This window comes from Mauremys reevesii, linkage group 19, assembly GCF_016161935.1.
Source record: "Mauremys reevesii isolate NIE-2019 linkage group 19, ASM1616193v1, whole genome shotgun sequence".
Taxonomy (NCBI): domain Eukaryota; kingdom Metazoa; phylum Chordata; order Testudines; family Geoemydidae; genus Mauremys; species Mauremys reevesii.
The window spans coordinates 8,391,665-8,413,890 of record NC_052641.1 but is presented as its reverse complement, the minus strand read 5'-3'; the positions used below and the strand labels follow the sequence as shown (position 1 = coordinate 8,413,890).

The 22,226-nt window shown below is 50.0% G+C and overlaps 1 protein-coding gene across 7 annotated transcripts in view; it reads right to left on the bottom strand.

Annotated features, from left to right (window-relative positions):
* The window catches only part of COL27A1 (collagen type XXVII alpha 1 chain), a 247,087-nt gene extending 226,256 nt beyond the window's left edge, over window positions 1-20,831 (bottom strand). For all 7 annotated transcript variants that reach the window (XM_039506042.1, XM_039506046.1, XM_039506043.1 and 4 more), the window contains exon 1: window positions 20,640-20,831. In XM_039506042.1, the coding sequence (XP_039361976.1) occupies window positions 20,640-20,745 (106 nt within the window). In that variant the 5' untranslated portion in view covers window positions 20,746-20,831. The remainder of the gene's footprint in view (window positions 1-20,639) is intronic.
* Between the last annotated feature and the right edge of the window lie 1,395 nt (window positions 20,832-22,226).

Below are 22,226 nucleotides of genomic sequence, written 5' to 3'. Positions count from 1 at the left end.
GAGGTGGTGGAATCTCCATCTTTAGAGGTTTTTAAGGCCCATCTTGACAAAGCCCTGGCTGGGATGATTCAGTTGGGGTTGGTCCTGCTTTGAGCAAGGGGTTGGACAAGATGACCTCCTGAGGTCTCTTCCAACCCTAATATTCTATGATCAGAGCACCACAGCTAAATACAACACGGAAGAGATTGTTAAGTATAAGGAATTAACACGTTGCAAGAAACCATTCAAAATGAAGTGGGCAGTTAACACCTCCGCAGTCACAGGACAAAGGAGAGTTAGAAACCTCAGTTATAGTTGTTGCAACGAGACATAAAACCAAAGTCTCTACTGAGTCCATGATTTTTGGTGTCTAGTGCAATTATGAATTTAAGCTTTCAGGCTCATCTTTTAAAGGTGATGTACAGATTTCCTTTGAGGATGAGGACTGAGAGGTCAGACATGCAGTGATCATTTTGTGAAAAGTGTTCACTCACCGGTGATAGAGTGTTTTTGTCTTATCATTTTTCTGTGAGAGTTCATTGGAGAGCGCAGTGATTGTCTGGTTTCACCACCTAGTTGTTGTTGGGGCATTTGATGCACCACGTGTTGTGACAGGCCTGTGTAGCACCCACAGACCTTGAAAGATGTGTTGTGGGGGATATTGATCATCATACCAATGGAGATGTGGATGCAGGTTTTCTATCTGTTGTTATGGCAGGGTCTGGTGCCACTTTGAACTGTTGTGTCCTGTCTGTTTGGAACTTTCTTTCGATGATGAGCTTGGTGAGTGGGTGGTTTGAAGGCCAGAAGAGGGGGTTCAGGAAAGATCTCTTTCAGGACATGGTCCCCATCAAATATGGGTTGTAACTGCTTGGTGATATCCTGCATGGATTCCAGTGTGCGGCAGTAGATAACAACTGGGGGTGTCATCTCCTGTGTTCTCTAATCAACTCCAAATATAGACACAATGAATGCTTATCCAGCCAAATCAAATTCACACTCAACAGGGTCAAATAAAGATATGAGGAATGGAGAGAGAGAGATATCAGGTAAACTACTTGCCGGAAGACTTCAGATGGAACTAGCCAGTAACAATATTTCTTCCATATTACAAGAAGGAGTGTCATGTTGGAACCAAGAGATTTAAATAACCAGTTTAGGCAGGTCTATTAAGCTTTGCATAATCAGTCAACTCATTTCACCCTAACAAATTAGATCATTTCATTGAAGACCTGCCTTTTAATACCCTAATTTCAGAACAAGTATTATTCATAGACAAAGATTTCTCAACACAAGAGATTGAACAAGTTATTTGTTTCTTATAAATCTCTCTTTGTTCCCAAACTTCACCCTGAAAGACGACCCTGAAATCAGAAATAATCCCCACCACTGTGACAAATTGCTTATTTTTAAATTGGAGACAAAAAGCAAAGACGACTCCGACTGAAGAATAAGGACCAACACCAGGCTGGCTGCCGTGCCTGGCAACAGTGAAGTCAGTGGCAGCCTTTTCATTGATGTTAATGAGTTTTGAAATAGGCCCTAAGTTCCTCAGAACACCAGGTGCTGCTATGGAAATCAGAATTGCCAACTCTTGCAATATTTGGTGTTTTTTCTTAAAGCTCCAGCTCCCGGAATCCTGTGATTACAAGAAAATTTGAACTTTAATTAAAATAAATGATGAGTTTTTAGCCTTCATGGCTACAGAAAAAAAGCTAGGAAATATGAACCCCCTAAAGGCTCAAAACTCAGAAAGTAAATCAGAAAAAAAAATTATTAATTTTAATCTCATTTTTTTAGAGCCTGACTCAGGAGTTTTCTACCCTACAGGGTTGTCGGGAAGCAGCCATATGGATCTCTGACCTCATTAGAAAGTGTCAATGGTTTAATAAAAATTAGCTATACTTTTTTAAAACATAGAGAGCATGCTTGGAGATTCTTCGTTACATAGCAGACGTTCTTAAGCTGTGCGTGCCATGCAAAGGTTGGTAGAGCATTTAAAACTGAAGGCAGAGCACAATATGAAACAGAAGCAGAATTGTCTCTACATTGAGCATCACTCTGCGTTTCCATGAGGTCTCTCCTTTAATGGATCTGCCTGGTGCCAATGTTAGGAAATGCACCATTGGGTTTCCCCAGGGCACAGAATATGGAAGGCTATATCAGTGCTCTCCCTGCCGCCCTGGATCTAAGGTCTGAAGCCTGGTCCTTCACCCTGCCAGACCTCTGTGATCGATCAGGAATCCTCAGGGCCTTTTCACTGCGCTTTGCTCATGCTACGCCTGTTTGTCACCCACAGCCCTGCTGAGCAGCATCCATCGGCCTTTGATCTTCAGCTGACTCCAGCCAGACCCCGCTGCACTGCCTCAAAGGCGCTTCCCGACAGCGCAGCTTGTTGGACGTTCCCTGAAAACTCTCCAACTCGACCGCCTGACTCACGAGAGGAGCCTCCCTGGTCACATCGTCACCCCGAAAATATAGAGCAGACACAAAACTCACAAGCCCAAAGTCAGGTAAAGAGAACAACTTCAGTACCAGGTTTCTTACACAGCTCTGACAGAACACACTCCCGGAACCCTAGGCAGCTATTCCAGTACACCACCGCCCTCATCTGTAGCACCCACCTGCTATTCCACCCGGTGCTCTCCGCCCTCCCTCATCTCACAGGTCTGCCAGTGCACCTCAGTCTCACTCAGAGCCCAGGCTTCCCACCACAGCACCTCAAGCCCAAGTTTGCTGCAAACCCTGCTATTTCGAGCCGCATAAGAACAGTCACACTGGGTCAGATCAAAGGCCCATCTAGCCCGGCATCCTGTCTTAGTCCTGCCATGAGTGAGGGGACTAGACTAAATGACCTCTCGAGGTCCCTTCCAGTCCTGTGGTTTATGATTCTAACACCGCAGCACGTGGAAGTACTCTTCACAGCGTTCAAACTATGGAAGGCCCTAGCACTGAATACATCCTACTATGCCCACCTAGTCTCCCAAAGGGCATGGCCGGGCAGTTAAAACATCCCAGCTGCCCTGCAAGCATGAAGCCAGATGGGTTACATAGCTTCTCTTTCTAAAGAAAGAAACAGAGCTGGTAAATGCTTTCTGCTCTCCATTACCGACTGCCTTGAGGGACGGCAAGGAGAGGTATCTGGTTCCCAGCACTGGCATAAGTACACCTGAACGAGGAGGCGGTGTTCATACAGGGAGACCTGTGCTGATGCCAGTGTTAAGCTGCTGAGAAAGCCCAGCGTGTTGTAGCCTTTTCCAGAAGACCTGAGCAGATTTCTTTGCTCATGGAAGTTGCACTAGTTTCATTCCTGGGGCAGTATTGCCAGCCCTCATGATTTTAAATCATAAGTCTTGCAACAGTTGGTAGCTTTCCTAAAACCTCAGCTCCTACAGCCATATGAATATTCCAGAATCTCAGCTTTCATTACCAGAACAAAGTTTCTAGCCTTTATGGTTGTGAAAATAAACCTGTAAATGTGACTCCTGAAGTATCAAAAGCCAGAAATAAATGAGGACTCATTTTATTTTTACAATCTCATAATTTTTACACCAATCTCGTGATTTTGGGAGGCCTGACTTGCGATTTTTGCATACTTGGGGTTAGCAATACCGAACGTATGACTTTAAACCAATGCAAACCTACGGGGACACTCGTGTCCCTTTAAAAGTGGCTTATTTGGGGTCGATTATGAACAGGTTAAAGATAACCTGAAATAAGCCAGAGTCAGAGTTTCTACACATGGGGTTGAAAAGAGTTAACTAAATTGCTTTAAAAATTGATTTCAGTTAAACCCGGTGAAACTTCTCCATGTAGACGATGCCTCAGACTGAGCTGAGGGCTCATATATTAAATAGTTCACAGCCTTCCCTTGTGACAAAACTGACCTCTGAGTGTGTATTACCCATTACAGAAATGTAACAGTTAGGACTCCACAAACAACCTTAACTCTGACCCTAAGCTTTGCCTGCTCCCCATTTAAGTTCATTATGAATTCCCTGAGCAGAAACCGTACATATGCAATAAGTATCTTATGGTGCCGTTCATATGGGGCTTTGTAAGAAGATGCAGATACACAGTAACTATATAACGGAGGCAACGTTCGTAGTGGAGGAATGGAGCTGGAGAGCAGGGAATTGCAGCAAACAGAGAGGGCCCAATCCTGCAAGGTGTTGAGCAACTTCAATTCCCCACGGATATCAGGACCAGGTGCAGTTCAGTAGGGCTGGTCAGCTCACAGCAGAATAGCACATGCATGAAAGTTCTTCACATCCCATTCACCTTCGCCCCTGAAACCCCCAAGCAGAAGCACTGGCAGGCTCGCTGTGCTCCCCAGACAGCATCTGCCGCTGTGTCCCTCCTCTGCAGGGTCTCATGGGAAAGGAAAGCTCCCTATGCCCGGGGCTAAGCAGCTCCACAGCACTGAGCCTTGGTTCCTGTCAAGCTGCACCGGACCTGACCCAAACGGTATCTCTGCAGTTGTAAGCCACACCCACTCAGAGCACATAACGCTCAGTGCTCTATCCCCCTCTAGTGGCGGCTGGGCAACACACAGAGGTTGCTACAACCTCGGCTAACAGACTTCTGGGTCTTTTAGCTCAAGAAGCAGAGGTTTGCACATTAAAATACTGAAGTCTGAATTCAATCCTTGGTGTTTGATGACTTCGCCAGAGGCAAGGTAACACAGACCTTGCAGAAGCAATTGCCCATAGTGAGTAACTTGGAAATGATCCAGCAACTTACTAAAGCATGCAGGAGTAGCTACACTTCAAAACATTTTTTAATGACAAACAAATACGAAGCTCCTAGCCCAAAGTTTTATCTCAGATGATTATTCGCAGCCACTTGAAACCCCAGAATGTTAAAGTGTCAGTTTTTGAAGTCTCACTTCTCTTACGCATCTTGTGATGATCCAGTCTGACCTCCTGGATAACACAGGCCGGAGAATTACCCCAAAAGTACCTGGAAAGTATTTTGCAATCTTAACTAGGCAGTCACTGCTGCAGATCTAACACACCACTGTGATACATTGGGTAAAACAACCAGACTGAATAGCTGCCGGGGGGAGGGGGGGGCTGTTATCGGCTTCCTTCCATCATTGCGCTCTGCTAAAATTTCACCTTTACCTTGCTTCTATTTACACATCCATCCATCTCTAAAGGGCCAGCTAGCCATCTTAGCAGGGTACCCTCGCCCCGGCGCACTGGGATCAACGCTTGGTGACCGAAAGCAGCCTTTAACCTTTCAAAAATTACGCTGCCGGTGGGCATGTCACAGCCAGGCAAAGTTCAGCTCAAATCATTAGTGCTGCACTAATTACCAGCTTTGTGGGCTAGAGAGACATCGTCAAGGTTGACAGGTCTTAAACAGAAGTGGATTTGAATAATGTTCTCTCTCTGGGCCTTTGGGGGGAGGAGGGTTGATTTATTTGCTATCTTAGCTAGGATTTTGAGAGAGGAACTCCATCTGTTACACTGGCTGCCTCATCCCAAAGGTTGCTAGTTAGATTTTGACTGTGGAGGACGCAGAGACAACAAGATCAGGGACTCTCCTCTGCTCTTGTGCTTTGCTTCCAGCCAGGAGACAAAACCCAGCTTTGCTCTGGTCTTATGGGCTGTGACAGCAGGATTGCTGTAAATTTCAACATCCTGCCCTGCTCCTAGAACAGCAGCAGGCAGAACAGACAGATGTGACAGAGAATCTAGCTCTAATTATAGGCCGAGCACAGTACCAGTTTCTACAGCAGCTGTAGGCGCTGTTATTCCCACTGCTGTTGCTGGAGAAGCAGAGTAGTTATAGGAGCCAGCAATTCGCCTCTACGCATTTACCATGCAACACAAAGCAGGGTTGAAAGCGATGGAGTGGTGAGAATTGGTGCTTGCCACCCAGGGTTATTAAAAAGAGGCCTTGCAAAGAGATGACAATTAGCCTCAGGTTGAATGGTCTTCATTAGAGGGGCTGAAGTTTGCTTTCATATAATATTTCACTCGGCTTAGTTTACATTTTCTTTTCAACACAGGTCCCGTGTTTGAACCGCCTCCTCCCAGAATGATTCCTCAGTGCCAGAATTTCTCAATGATGAAAAATCCAAATGCCAGGCCGTCCCTGCACACCCTGCAATTAATCAAACAAGATCTGACATGGAAACCAATACCTTGCCCACAGCTAGTAAAGGAGAATAGAAACTGACAGAGCTGAGGGCTATTTGACTCAAATCCATCTAGAAGCGGGCTACAGGCTGGGTTTAAGAAAAACCCATTGCCAGCATCCGAAGGGTTTAACCCAAGGAGGTTTGGAATGACTCTTCATTCGGAGCTGCTAACCCCCTTCAATGCTTGCGGGAGCCAAACGAAATGGCCAGTGCTCAGCACTAGCGAAGGGCGACATTTTTCATAGTAAACATTCTTTGGCTAATCGTGCAGATTCGGCAACACCTAAATGTCTTGGGAATTCATGCCCCTTTCACCACATTGCTCTGGTGGGGGGGTGGAATCCCACCACAAATCTAAATGTTTCATTTCAACAGTTTTTAAATGTTTTGATTTTTCAGTTTGAAACAAATGTTTCAAAATTGTTTTAGTTTACTAAAACCAACCAAATGTTTACAAATGGTCAAAATCTCAACATTTCATTCACCTCAGAATGAATTTTTGTTCAACTTTTCCAATTCACTGAAAAGTCTGAAGAATTTTTTTCCACCCATAATTAATTTTTCTTCCATTTTTCAAAATTGCCAGTGAACCAAAAATCATTATTCACCCAGCTCTGCTTAGCATTTGGCAAGATCAGGGCCTTAAAAAGAATGCATGAACGTACATCTCTGCAGGTTATACCACATTCTTTATTACCTGGGAGTTATTTTTCATCTCATGCTTTGGAACTTGTAGTGTAACCGAATTGGGTAATGTCCCTTTAAACGGTTTGTGATTCCTCTAGTGGTCCTTGATATCTGCTATATTTCAGAAGCCACCACAGCAACAGTGTATATATGTAGCTAATCCCATAGTGCCCATGTGGTTACACACTGTGTAAAAAGCATAAGACAGACCTAGCAGTTTCAAGAACAATTAGAATAAGGTTTCATAGAAGACAACCCAAGAGGAAGCCCTCCCTTATGGCTGAATATTTGATTCAAAGATCAACAGGCTAAAACAAACCCAAGTAATTCAATACTTGCTACGTAACACTTCGCGCTGACTTTCAAAAGCAGCCTCTTTGCATGACCAAACCCATGCATCTAGACTTTTGCTGTGGGCATTTGGAGGATGCATGGACAGATCACTGGGATAATTTCAAGGCCAACATTTCCAAGGTATCTGTCTGAACCACCTGAAGTCCATGTTTAGGTAGATAGAATCATAGAATATCAGGGTTGGAAGGGACCTCAGGAGGTCATCTAGTCCAACCCCCTGCACAAAGCAGGACCAATCACCAGACAGATTTTTGCCCCAGATCCCTAATTGGCCCCCTCAAGGATTGAGCTCACAACCCTGGGTTTAGCAGGCGAATGCTCAAACCACTGAGCTATTCCCCCCCCGCCCATAAATGGACTGATTTTCAGGGGTGTTGAGCTATCTCAGCTCTTGTGAAACTGCGTGCCCACAGCTTCTGGAGAACGTCTGATGATTGGGCCATTTATTAAGGACCAAAATATGGATTTAGGCGCCTAACGTTAGGTGAGCAGGTTTGCAAATTTTGGCATTAGCTCTTGATAACTTTATTAGTGTCAACTGACCACGTCACTTCAGTGGTTAACACCACACCTGCATTGTACGACACCTCCGAGCAAAAGGACAGCCTCTCCGACAATGGCCCAGGGTGTCTGGAAGACGGAGTAAGGAAAGCTTAACTCTCAAAGAGTTTCCATACTCATTTTTAACACACTGTGTGTGTTGACTAGGGCTCCTAGACACCAGGACCCCCAGATGTGAAACAAACACTTATCCTTGAAGTGCCTGTACCATGAAACCGATTCCAACGACTCCTCATTTCATCGCCACGGGGAGCTGCAGCTCAACGTGACAGAAATCTCTTGCACACATGTGTGAATGGGATGGGGTGAGAGCATGCCAGGAAAACTGCAACAAGCTGTAGGTTTGTGACCGGAGCATGGCCACTGCAGGCAGCCACAATCCCGATAACCCCCCAGCACAACGCAGCCAGGATCAGGGGACTGAATTTGGTGCGAGATTATGGACTCTCCTCCCTATTTCCCTGCCTTGTGAATCTCCCTCAAGGGCAAGCCAGCCTGGTGCTGGTGCGTGCCCCAAGTACTGACTGAAGTCTAAATCCTTTCCTTAAGAAGTGGGCTTTACCTTTCCTCCTGCCCAGAAGTAACACCGCAAGATCCCCGTTGTGTTTTACAGGGGATGGTTTATGAGCATGTTTGTCCTTTCCCCTGCCCGTGGCTCCACGTCCGGATAGAAAGCAGGGGCTGAGCTCACCCCTCTGGCTCCACCCTGGGTAGGGGGAGTGAGCAGGCAACGTTCCAGCAGAGACCAGCCCCCACCCTGCCCTCCCCACGATTCGGCTCGCACCCTTTGCTCTTCCCCTGCAGATCCAGGCACGGAAGTCCTGGGAGCGTCCCAGTCTGGCCTCGGCTCACTCCCCATCCACAGATGTGTGGTCAGCAAGAGGGGCTGTAAAGCCAGTTATCTATTCCCCCCCTGGGTAGCTTTGTGGTAAAGAGTCTCTCTAGGAGGCTGGCAGAAGAGGCCGGCGAAGGGGGAGCGGGGATCAGGTGTCGTATCACAGCAGTACACAGCTGGGAGGGGAGGAGAGGAAAAGGGTTGTTTTGGGGGGAGTGGTAATGCAAGGAAATAGGCCAGTTAACTGATAGGCAAAAATAAAACCACCAATATGAAGATAAACAATAAGTAGGCAAAGTGTTAGAGAAGAGGTATGTAAACCAACCCCCTCCCTTGCAGTGATTAAGTACAATCAAAATGCAATGATTGATTGCTGAGACAACCACCTATCTACTGCCGTTCCCCGCATTTCCCACCCCCACCCTGCTCTTATTGTTATTTCTGTTCCCCTGGCCTCCTTGACCCTCCCCCCTCAATTTGCTGGAGTTTTTTGAGTCTTGGCTTAAATTGGATCATAAGCTCTTCAGTGCAGGGATTGTAACATCTGGGGTGTATGTACAGCACCATGCACAACGGGGCCCCAATCCTGATTGGGACCTCTGGGCATTACAAATGATGAGTGGGTTTCCTTTAATAATTGGAGATAGGCCAATCTCCTAGAACTGGAAGGGGCTTGAAAGGCCTCGAGTCCATCCCTCTGCTCTACACTAAGGACCAATTTTGTGCCAGATCCCTTTCCTGAGCCTGCTAAACCACTGAGCCTACAAAGGGGGTTTTGTGCGTCCCTTTCCTGAGCCTGGCTTAAATCAAACCAAGTCTGCAGGGAAACGAACAACCCCATATGGAGCAGCTGGCACAGCAGGGCTGGGCAGAGGGGGAGTTTTAATCACCTGCCACTGCTGATACTGGAATTAAAACCAGCATCTCTCACACATGCCAAAAGACCACGTGCGTTAGGAGTGACATAGCAGCCCTGCTATGAATACAAGGCTTGTAAAAGGGGGACTTTTTTTTTAAACAGTACCGAGTGAATATCTGTAAAAAGAAACGAGCGCTGCCTGTTTTGATTTGAGATGGAACAACATTACCTCACCCGGTACATCTCCTTAGCACCACGGCTGTGTCATGTTAGATATTTGTGCACCTAAAATCTGCCACTTGCTTCCCAGGGTATCAGTGCTGAGATCTGATCATTTCAGAGCTTGTCCACAGGGGATATGGCGCGGAGGAGAACATCAGGCCCACATCACTTTACATCCCAGCAAACACCTCTTCATCACACTGAAGTCCTGGGCTGCCAAGGATCCCGGCCAACTCATCGGCTCAATCAGCCTGTTATTTTTGGGCCACAGCTGGGTCTGCAGCACATAAAAATAGCCGGTGTTTTAGTTAGGGTGACCAGACAGCAAATGTGAAAAATTGGGACAGCGGGTGGGGGGTAATAGGAGCCTATACAAGAAAAAGACCCAAAAATCGCGACTGTCCCTGTACAATCGGGATATCTGGTCACCCTAGTTTTAGTTTGGGCCAATTAGTGATGAGAGTTCAGGTTTATTGCTGGCAACATGCACTGCCTTGAGAGCACGGGAGAGCTTCTGTAAATAGTTCTAGAGTGAGAGATAACAGGTTTCTGCATGGTAGCACACAGGTCTTGCCAGACTAATTCAAACTGCTTATTTTTCCATGTATCATCTGTCTGCATTAAACATATGTATTTAGATTATCAAACACACATGGTCAGGGGCGGCTCTAGGAATTCCACTGCCCCAAGCACGGCGGCACGCCGCGGGGGGCGCGCTGGTGGTCGCCGGTCCCGCGGCTCCAGGGGACCTCTTGCAGACGTGCCTGCGGAGGGTCCGCTGGTCCCGCGGCTCCGGTGGAGCATCCGCAAGCACGCCTGCAGGAGGTCCACCGGAGCCGCGGGACCAGCGGATCCTCCGCAGTCATGCCTGCGGGAGGTCCACCGGAGCCGCCTGCCGCCCCACCGGCGGCATGCCGCCCCAAGCGCGCGCTTGGTGCGCTGGGGTCTGGAGCCGGCCCTGCACATGGTATTCTGATGATATCTTACACCTTCTTGTCTAGAAACCCCTCTTCCAATTATTTCCATGGAAAGGCACTCATGAAAAGAACATTAAGTTGCAAAATCAAGCACTAATTTTAGTATTTCCTAAAGTTGACCATTGGAACCACTTACTAGGGACGTGGTGGATTCTTCATCGCTTGAAGTCTGAACTAAGATTGGGCGCCTGTCTAAAATAAACACATATAATCTAGCTCAATCACAAGCTATGGGCTTGCTGCAGGAGTCAACGGGTTACATCTTCTGGCCTGCTTTATGCCAGAGGTCAGACTAGATGATCGTAATGGTCCCTTCTGGCCAAAGAAGGCTGTGAAAGTTCCCCATTGACCCATGTCATCAGCTAGGGCCCAGGTAATGGGTTAATCCGGCTCTGAGCAGAGGTCAACTACATTACCCAGAATCCTGTGCATCAGCTACACATGCATATCAGTCTCTCTCACTGACTCAGAGAGAGAGAGAAAGGCTGACACTCACGTGTGGCTGACACGTAAGATTCTAGGTAATGTAGTTGCAGGAGATCTCATTATTAAATCAGGAGTTTTTTGTTTGCAAACGGGAGTCTCCTTGACATACCTGGATGGTCAGTATGGCGGGGGGATGAAAATTGGACAGAATCACAGAAATCCCAGGTGAATGCTTAGAGCATAATTCTGAGTGAACCAGAATGCGGGAGTCACTGTTCTTCACTTGGATTCAAGGTTTCTCTCCACTGCCACCCAGTGAGTGCTGCAGGCAAAGTACGGTCGAGGGGAACATGCAAAATAGACACTCTACCCCAGGGTCACGACTGGAGATGGCTCCAGCTTCAGATCTCAACCAAGCCTTCCCTGCCCACGGCATTCAAGGGTGCTGCACACCTGACATGCTTGTGTGCCCCCTTTACGCTCGGTACACACACTCCCTACTTGTGCACAGTTAACCCATTGGCAAGTGTATGTCATTCACCCCTCTCTGTGCCCATTTCACTGAGGGATGTGAGTTTTTTACCACCCCCAGCAATACAACCTGACTATTCAGCACAAACTGTAGAATGACTCATGCTTTTAGTTCCGGAGATCACCAGATCACTGCCTGATGCGTGTGAGACAGCTACCATCCTGACCAACACTTAAATTATGTTCATTCCGTACATAAATATAAGTTAAAGTATGTTTATCTTTAGGGATGGTTGCAACATAACACTACTTTACTTCTTAGAATCCAGAACCCTAACACACCACAATCAAAACCAGAGAGAGACAAAGCAGGCTGCTCCTTAAGGCAGCAAGACACAACTCACTCCACCTTGCGCTAGGCTGGCTCTTTGCTGACTAACTCAGATCACACACTAGTGCCCCCTAGCCTCCAAGCAGGACCAGGAATCCCCTTACAAATGAAAGCAGAGCAGGAAACAAAAACACAGGAAAGTTTCACAGACATTCAGCTCGGCTACCATGGCATTAAGATATTGGAAGGTAGGTAATGAATCCAAGCTCAGAGTACGGCATTCCCATAGCAGGGCTGCTCGCCAGAGGAAATTTGGGGTTTAGATTCATGCTGATCTTAGAGGTGATCTTGAAGCAAGCACCTGAGGAGCGAGCAGAGTGAAGCCACAGGTAACCAAGGGGTATCTGCTAATGACACTTCACTACCAACACTGAGAGCTGGGCAGGAAAGGAAGTTCTGCATAAGAACTGGGAGAGAGTTTTTACTGCATCAATAATGCTGCAACTCTGAAAAGAAGCTGGCTGTGGCGTCCGGTGGGAATTAAACTCTTTGGTATTCTACTACCTACATCAACACAGTAATATTTGTAGCCAGGACCCCTGTATCAGGATTATTTAGTATGTCTGAATACAGCCTGGCCTCGACACAGAGCAGCCTGCAACCTCTTCAGATGGGACGTAGCGTAGGGCAGGTGCTATGCAAAGCTTCCCTACACACAGACTGGTCGTGTTACCTCAGTTCTGGCCTACAAGTGGTGCATTATTCCAGTCCTATGCAATGCTGCCCACACAAAGCAAGTCTGACCCGCAATATGCCCTGCTTTGCTATTTCAGCTGAGGGCCCCTCTTAGGGTTGCCAGGTGTCCGGTTTTCAACCAGAACGCCCAGTAAAAAGGGACCCTGGCGGCTCCGGTCAGCACCACTGACTGGGCTGTCAAAAGACCAGTCAGAGGCGCAGCAGGGTTAAGGGTTATATATATATATAAACCTAAACATCTATGTTCCCTGTAAGCTGCGCCGTGCAGCCACACAGCAGGCTATCAAAGGCCACGCAAACAGGGAGAGGAGCCCGGCCCCCGGCCCGGCCCAGCCCAAGCTGCTGGGGAGAGAAGCCCCTCTCCTGGCCCGGCCCAGCCCCACCAGAGATGCTGCAGCCGGGGAGCGGTGCATCTCACCCAACCCCAAGCTGCTGCGGCGGGAGAGGGATGGGGGGAGTCCTCTTCCCACCACAGCCCCGTGCTAGACGGATTGCGTCCAGATGGAAAGAATTGGATAACTTGAGAGTGAAAACTACTTATCGGCTGGCATGTGAGTAACCAGCATAGGTGTGGATGTTGGCAGTGCTGGTTATTCTAAGCTAAGGTCCCGTCTTCCTTCATCAAGGCAGCATTATTTCACTCTTCAGGCTACCTTTCTTATGTGTTTTCGAACTGCAAAGTTCCCTGTGAAGATCAGATCCTTTGTCTTATTGCCACAGAAGATCATGAGCATAAACATGCAATCAAGAAGCTGATGAGCAAAGTGGGGAACGAGCAAGGATTCAGAATAGAGTCACGTGCGGTGGACAGTGGTTTGAAAAGCCCTGTATGAACAAAGCTCTGCTCTCAGTTACTCCCGGTTCGTGTAACTGAGGGCAGAATTTGGTTCTCTGACTGCGCAGCATGGTTAAGGTGGGAATGGGAAGAGGAATAAGAGGATTTTAAATGGAGAAGCTGTCAGAGGTAGCGTATGGGCATCGCAAAGGCCTTTGAAATCACTTCGTCAGAATCAGTTTGTATCTGTGCCTGCGTTGGGTGATAGTAGCAATTAATGTAAGGCCCAGATTTAACGGGTCTGCAGGGCTAAGAACTGATGTGACGAGATAAAGAATTTGTATAACACGGGCCTGTCTAACGTATAAAAATGGTGTGGTGGTCCCGTAAGATGAACCAGTGTTCCCCAGGACCCAGTATGAGACCATTGGTACTTGGAACCCAACTCAGAGTGTAACGGCTGGTCTGCAGAGGTGAAGGGCGAAGGCTTTAACCTGGCCACACAAGACCAAAAACCAACCAACCCCCTCAAAAAACCTTCTGAGAAAGTGACCTAAAAATGAATAGATGCAAACAAGTTGGCCTCAGTTAAATCTTAGTTAGCTGATTAAACTCTACTTAATTAAGAGAAGGTTGGTATCTGAAGCTGCAAAGCTTGGTTTACTGCAGGACGACATATCTTCCTCTCAGTCCAGTGAAAATGCCCTCTTGGTATGTCCTCCTTCCAAAGACCTGAAGCTTTAACTCCCATCCCAAAAGCTCCTCAAACCCTTTCCCAGGTTGGGAGCCTACCCAGCTGTTGTGTTGCAAAGTACAGGTGCATGCATTACATTTATATATGTGTGTGTGTGCGTGTATGTATGCATGCATGTATAGATCAGTGTTCCCTCTAATTTTTTATGTCCATATGAGGAATAAATTTTGTTATGTGCACCAATATGGAGGTGATGAGTCGGGCCAAGGGGTTTGGGGTGAGGGAGGGGGCTCAGGGCTGAGACAGAGGGTTGTGTGCAGGGGGGTGAGGGCTCTGCCTGGGGGTGCGGTCTCTGGGGTGGGGCCGGGGACAGTCCCAGGTCAGGAAAAAGCTAATTCTCCTGCTCGTCAGCCTCACTGTGGGCCTTATGACACTGACGGTGCTTTGAAGCCCAAGTCATCACAGACCTGAGTTCTAGTGGCGCGGGGTCAGCTCCCATCGACTCCAGCGGCAGAAGTGCAGCACCTCGGAGCATGAGGCCCTAGACGTATAATTAAGGAGTATCCTCCTTACACCCACAGCAAGGACAAGGACAAACAGCCGCAGGAGAGAGAGACCTGATGTCACATCCACCCCCAGCTCCCACTGCTAGTTTTGCTGTTGCCATGGCCAGGTACCTCCAATGGAGGAGGAACGAGGTAGGGTAGCTCTCTTGCTGCCTGATTGCCCCAGTGTAACCCAAAGGTTCACAGAACAACCAGGCTCCTAACCTCATCCCCTCCAGGACAGCCATTTTCCCCTTCAAAGAGCATCTCATTCAGCAGGGGCTACATTAGGGGGAAGCCACATTGAATTAAACAAGGCACTGTCTCTTCAGCAATGCATCACTTCACGAGAGGACGCTAGGGAGTTAGTATGGGAGCCTGGTTTGGGCAACCTAGAGAATGCAACCTCGGCGCATGACCAGAATCAGCAACTCCTCTAGCATGGCTGAAACTGGGGTGGGAAGTGGAAAGGGGCTCCACAGAGTCACAGCTCCCAGCTCCTCCAGGCTGCATTCTGGCCTCTTACTTCTCTCATGGTGAGTAAAGAACAGATCACCCCATATCTTTTCCCTCTCACCTACATGGACTTTAAACAACAAACTGTCCAACTTGAGTCTTCAGCTGCACTCATCACTTCTGTTTGGAAGTTGTGCTGCTTCAGTGAGACTCCATCTTGGCGCGCAAAGACCCCCAGCTGGATATATGAATGCCATGGGTCACTGCACCAGCGTACAAAGCTTCATGCAGTGCCAAGCTCAGGGAAGGCAGCCAGGAATAGCCTTCTGTTCGGCCGGGTTTCACCCACCCCCTGAGAAAACGAGCCTCGACACAAAATAAACCCTCTGCAACCTTGGCAACCGACTCCACACTGGGAATAGATAGGGCATGTGGATGGAAGTGGGAAGGGGAAGGAAGCCGCAGAGCAGAATTCAAAGGAGGGAAGCCAGGCTACCGCAGTGGGAAAGCCATTCAGTGCGTCCGGATGGTGCGACGGTTCGAAATACCAGGTTTAATCAGCGTCAGAGAGGAAAAGTCAAGGTGGAAGCAAGAGACTCATAACAGTCCATTACTAATACAGAGATGGGCCTGTTGAAGAAATGCGAGCCGGGCCTGCAAGACAAAGCCAGGAAGAAGAGCTCACCGAAGCACCTGGGCTCTGAGCAGCTCTTCACAAGCCAACGCATGTCCACCCAAGTGGAGATTGATTGGTTCTCTGTATGACTGCAGCACATAGAGGCCCCAAGACGGGCTGAGAACACATTGTGTTAGGTGCTGTGCAGCATATGAAAGGCCTGAAGAATTTACTCCCTCTTACGACGTACAAACCCTGGCTATTTCAAAGGGCATGGCTTCGTTTGCTCGCGGTTTTTGGAGGAGCAGCAGCGTGGAGGGTTCCTAGGCAGGCCGTAAGCCAGACAGAACCCAGCCCCTCTACCAGTATGCATGCCAGTGAGCAAGAAGGCAGAATGAAGCCCCAAACTATAACAATTCAAGTCCCTTTCCTCAGGGGCTGGCTGTATTAACACAAAGAATTTCCAAAACACAACAGCAGAGCAGCATCTAACACTTGGTGACAGCCACCAGTTGGGAGCTTCCAATGAATGAATTAATCCATTCTTCATTTCTGTGTACTGTGTGCGCTGAGAAACAGCCTGTCTCCTTCACTGAACCATCTCTTCCTCTTCCCCTCCAAACACCCAGCTGCGACCCACGCACTGGAGTTCTGAGACGACAAGTAGCTCTCAAGTTTCTGATGTGCGCGTCAATCCAAGGAGCTTCCCGTAGGCGCTGTCTGCATTTAGGGTTGAGAAAGTTAGGTCGACCAAGCTATGTCGCTCCGGGGTGTGAAAAACCTCACATCCCTGAGAGACCATGGGCAGGTCTATACTTAAAACGCTACATCGGCCCAGCTACACTGCTGCGCTTTAATGAAGATGCTCTGAGCTGAAGGGAGAGAGCTCTCCCATCGGCTCAGTCAATCCACCTCCAGGAGAGGCAGTAGCTGTGTCAGCGGGAGAAGCTCTCCCACCAACAGCACTGTCTCCACCGGCGTTTAGGTCGGTAAAACTAGTAGCTCAGGGGGGTGGATTATTCACATCCCTGAGCCATGTAGTTACAGAAGCAATTCCGTAGTGTAGACCAGGGCTTAGTTAAGCCAACCTAAGCCCCACTGTAGACAGTGCTAGGCTGACACAAGAATTCTTCTGTCACACGCGTGACTGCCTCTCAGAGAGGTGGATTTACCACAGCGATGGAAAAACCCCTTCCATTGCCATCGTAATTCTCTGCACGACAGCGGCGTAGCTGCAATGCCAGGGTTGTGCAGCTGCCATGTTTCTAGCACAGATGTAGCCTTTGACGTAGCCCTAATGTCATCCACCAGAATAAGAGCAGGAGTGCTGTTATCTGCAACGCTGCCAAGTGCCAAGCCGAGGTAAGCTCACGTCTCCCTTGCCTGCCCTACAGGCTCGCACGAGTGAGACTACGCTCAAGGCTGAAATCTAACGTCGAACGGATTCCAAGCGTGCGCTTCCTCGGGCAGGGAGAGTCTCTTTGTTCGGTGTCTGTGCAGCGCCTAGCACTTTGGGATTCGGCTCCGTGGCTAAGAGTACGTGTACATTTGAGCTGGGAGGCGTGATTCCCGGCTCGTGCATATGTACCCGCGCTCCTCTGCTCCAACTCGCACCTAAAAACATCCGTGTGCCCACAGCGGCGGCTCGGGCCAGCTGTCCGAGTACATACCCGTGAGCTCCGGCAGGCCCGTCCTTGGGCAGCTAACCCGAGCTGCCACCTGTGCTGCCACAGACACTCTGCTATCGTTATGCTCTAGCTCCGCGATACTCAGACTGCAGCTTGCGAGCCGCAAGTGGCTCTTTAATGCGGCTCCTTGCAGCACATGCTATTAAACCACTGGGTGATTTATTTATTAACCAATCAGGATGTGTTTACTATGTTACTAACCAATGAAGTTATCAACTTGCACAAAGTTATTAACTTATTTGCTGGGAGAATAAATATACATAACTAAATAGTCCCCAATTATGCTGTTTAAATATGAATAGTACTACAGTAAACGAAACAATGAATTCACGTGACTGTGGCTCTTTTGGGTAACGTTGATTGCTTATGTTACTCCTGATCCACTGAGGTCTGAGCATCGCTGCTCTAGTTTGAGCAGAGCTAGCGCAGGGACAAATCTCACCTCCCAGCTCAAATGGAAACGTACCTCGGGGCGGAGGTTCACAAGATGCATAGCAGAACACGCCTTAGCAACAAACAGAGTTTCATTTTAAAATACAAAAGAATTCCCCTTTGCTTCTTAAACGCACCCCGTTGTCTACCACCACACAGAGCTTATCGACTTCAAAATGGAGGAAGGTCCGAGTCCCCTGCCCCACCTGCTAGACACACTGCTTATTTAAGACTTTCAGTTCATCCTTGCCTCCACCATGACCACAGCTCTCACTGCCTCGGCTGCACCCTGGGGAGAGCAGCACTGGCTACTTCATGACGCTGTATCCTCTTGGGAAGGATTTGCTGTCCTTGGACTGTATTTCCCCTTCAAAGTCAGCTCGCTGTGAACTCCCTCAGCCACAGGTAACCTCCCCAGGCACCCTTGAGTTTAGCGGCAGGGTTGGGAGAAGAGCTAATTTATAGCGCAATGAAGCACTGGAAGCCAGCGCTGGGCACAGCCAGACAAGAGGCTCTCCTACCCTCAGCAGGTTGGCCTGGGGGCTAGATTAGACCAATGGACTGGAATCACTGGTGAATGGACAAAAAGCAAGGATGGACTGGATCGTACCAGCCTGTAACAGACGTGAGCCTCCCGCCTCTTTGTTACACTCTGGCAGTGCTTGTGCAGCTTCTCGTGCCAACAAAGGCGCATTGAATTGAGCAGAGACCACCAAGTTCATGCCCTGTGACTAATTTTTGAAGCCACACCTGCGGAATGCTAGTCAGTGCCCCAGATCACCAAGCCCCCTATCCACACCCCCACACGGCATAACTAAGCCCAGCCTGGCGGCTCTGAAACAGGAACAAAAGAGAAGCCGTATAGCAGGATGCGGGCTATGTTTGGCTCTATGTTGTCCAGTTATGACTGATGTTGTTTGCAGCTAGAGATGATTTCCAAATATTCTCCTTCAGAGGAAGCTGTGAGAGTTTCTTTGGTCAGATGGATAGGTTTGGGGTGATGTCCACCAATTCCCAGGTCTGTGATTACAAAACCACCCTAACCATACCCCAGCACCTGCACATCGTTGTGCGTCATGGCATCACTCTGCAGTTCATACAGGTGCGTTGCATTAGGATTCTAAAACAGAGCCAGCCCAAAGAGGCAGGGAACGCAAGACATCAGCAACTCCACAGGACAGGCCAATTATCAGGAAAAGCTTTAAGACCAAGCACTGTCGTCAGTTACCTCATCACCTCCTACCTGGGTTTCCCAAGGAGCGTAAATCCTGGTTTAATAGTGCATCCTAGTGGAGACCTCTTATCAGCGGCTCCATCGCAGGAAGCACCAGAATCTGTAGCCAGACCCCAGGACATGCACGTGAACAGCCACACAGAGGAATCAGGAACTTTAAAGGTTCATTGTGCTTTCAGTGGGAAAAGCCCCATCCCGTTTGGAAGGTGGGAATGGCTGTCCCAAAGGACATGGACAGAAAGTGACGCCTCCCAAGCATCTTGCTCTGTCTCCTTTGCAGAGCGGTACAGAAGAGGAGCAGTTATACAGACTGCCTAAGCTCCTCGCATGGTTTAGGCTGTGCAGTGAGTAACCAGCGCACTAGGGCAATGCTTCCTCCCCTGAACACAGGCAGCTTGTCTATACACATAAGGAAAGGGACTGATGCAGTTAGCTGGGTGCAGCTTTGGGGAAAATCCCTGCAGCAATTTCAACAGATATACCTCAGGCTGGACCCTGCGCACACAGGTTTGCACCAGTTGAACTAGGTCAGTTTTTAAAACCCCATTTAACTTCAACACATGCGACTTTGAGTAGACAAGCCCGGAGCGTATTTCTACTCTACACTGTAAACCTGGGTCCCTGGCTCGCACGTTGGTGGACTCAGTGTTTCCAAGCCCACAATGCTCACTGCATTGCAAACTGGGCTTACACGGGCTGGACAAGGGTATTCCAGCCGGGTCGCTGCACTCCTCAGACCTGACTTGGGTCTGCGGCTCGGCCTGCATCCACACTGCAAAATGACAGGGCTTGGACAGGAGACTCGGGCTCTGACCCACCACCCTAGCAGGGCCCTAAAACCCAGGTCCTGAGTCCGGGGGCTTGGGCTCAAACCTGGGGTTCGTTTGCAGCCGCGCTGTCCAGGAAGGCCAGCGACTAGCCAGAGCACGGCAGGATAAGGGGCACAGAGCTGAAGGGGTCTCTGGATGAGTGAGGATTGTCCCCCAGACTCCTCAGCAGAGCCTGGCCAGGCGCCACTGCTGCGAGGCAGGTCTCCAAGGCTCCCTCCCACCACCCCCCTGCTGGGCTGCCCCATGCAGCTCCCACCCCAAAACACCTGAGCACCCGTCGCGCCAAGAAAGCTAAAGCGCCAGCCGGGCACGAGCAGGGTCCCTCCCCAGCAGAGAAGCATCTTGCTGCTGGAGAAGGGCTGGAGGGGCTGCCCGCGGGGCGCAAGGGGGAAACGCCCCCAGGCTGGGTAGTTTGTTTGCAGGCCCATGTTGGAGGTGCCCTCTAGCCCAGGGAGGGTCCCCAGGGATGCCCCAGCGAGCAGGAGACACCCCCGTCCCTCCCAAGCAACAGCATCCCGGGCTAGAGACCTCCCCGCAGTCGGGAGCCCAGCTGGGGACCTCAGGCGCACCCCCGTTCAACCCGGGCAGCCCCCTCCTGCCCCCACCCGGTCCCCACTTCCTCGCCCCTTCACCCCCCCAGCTTCCCCTCCTGGCCCCTCGCCCCTTCACCCCTGCTCCTCCCCACTCACCCCCATCTCCCCTTCACCCCAGGCTTCCCCTCGCCCCCTCCATCTGCCCTTCACCCCCCCGCTCCCCCTACCGGGGTGCAGTCCGGAGCCCGGCTCGGGGGGCTCCCGCTCCAGCCCGGCGCCCAGAGCCAGGTAGCGCAGCAGCAGCACCAGCATCCGCAGCCCCGCGCCGCCCATGCTGCCTGCCCGGAGCCTGCAGCGCCCGGCCGAGCGGAGTCACTCCCCAGCCGGGGGGTGGGACCCGACCCGGCCCCGCCGCGCCAGGCTCCCTCCCTTCGCCGGCCGGCCGGCCAGCTGCTCCCGCTTCCAGCCCGCGGCCCCGCCCCGCCCCGCGCGGGCTCACAGCAGGGTACGGGGCCCCCCCTTTGGAGCTTGGCACGGGAACCCCCCGGCCTGGCACTGCAGGAGGTAATGGGGACCCCCGCCCCCTTTCCGGTGCTGCACGAGTTAATGGGGATCCCCCCCGCTTGGCTCCACAGATGTTATTGGGGATCCCCCTCCCAGCCTTGCACCATATAGGTTAACGGGGACCCCCCCCTTTTTGGAGCTGCATGTGTTAATGGGGATCCCCCTCCCAGCCTGGCACCATCTAGGTTAACGGGGACCCCCCTCTCCCTTTCTGGAGCTCCACAGGTTAATGGGGATCCCCCCACTTGGCTCCACAGAGGTTATTGGGGATCCCCCTCCCAGCCTGGCACCATATGGGTTAACAGGGACCCCCCCTTTCTGGAGCTGCACAGGTTAATGGGGATCCCCCCACTTGTCTCCACAGAGGTTATTGGGGATCCTCCTCCCAGCCTGGCACCATCTGGGTTAACGGGGACCCCTCTCTCCCTTTCTGGAGCTGCAGGGGTTATTTCTCTCCCCCACCCCCAGTGGAGCCCTAATCTCTCCTATCATGATCTTTCACACCTTAAAAGACCAGAGGAAAAGCATGTGAAGCTCAAAGCTTGTCCCTTCCACCAGCAAAAGTTGGCCTAATACAAATTATTGCCCCTCCCCGCAAGTTAAAAAGACAGGGCCAGAACCCGTTCATGGGACACAGGCTTCCTTTCCTCCAGCCTGGGGCTTCAGGGGTTAATGGAACACCCAACCCCACTGCACTCCCCTCACATCTGCTGCTGGTGAGAGGATACTTGCCCTGGGGGCCCCACAAAAGCTACCCATCCATTACAGTTGGGGTCTGTTTATCCAGCTCTCTGAGATGCAGGGTCCCCCCAGGCTCCTGGCTCTAGCCTCCTGTGGGATTCTGGTTCCCTTAGGGGGCCTGTTTTGGAGTCCCCAGCTTGTGGATCCTGGTGCAGAATCCCTGCCGATGGCACACTAGGAGGAGGAGCTATTCTACTTCTCAAGGCAGTTCTTATTGGGGGCTTTGCCTCTTGCCACCTGCCCTTTACCCCCTGCCTCCGCAAACCTAGTGTCAGTGACTATTTCACTGAGTAGCAGCCAAGCTGGTCTCTAACACCGGCCTCTACCTGCTTACTTTCAGTTGCACCATCTGAGCCAAGAGCTGCTACTGAGCTGGGTAGTGACAGCTTCCTAGAGTCTTTTGCTGTCAAAGGCCATATTGAGGCTAGGAAAAGAGGCTTGGCTTCCCTGTTAATTAAAATGTGTTAAAATCCTAGTGTGAACAGAACAAGTTGTAGTTTTAATGTTAG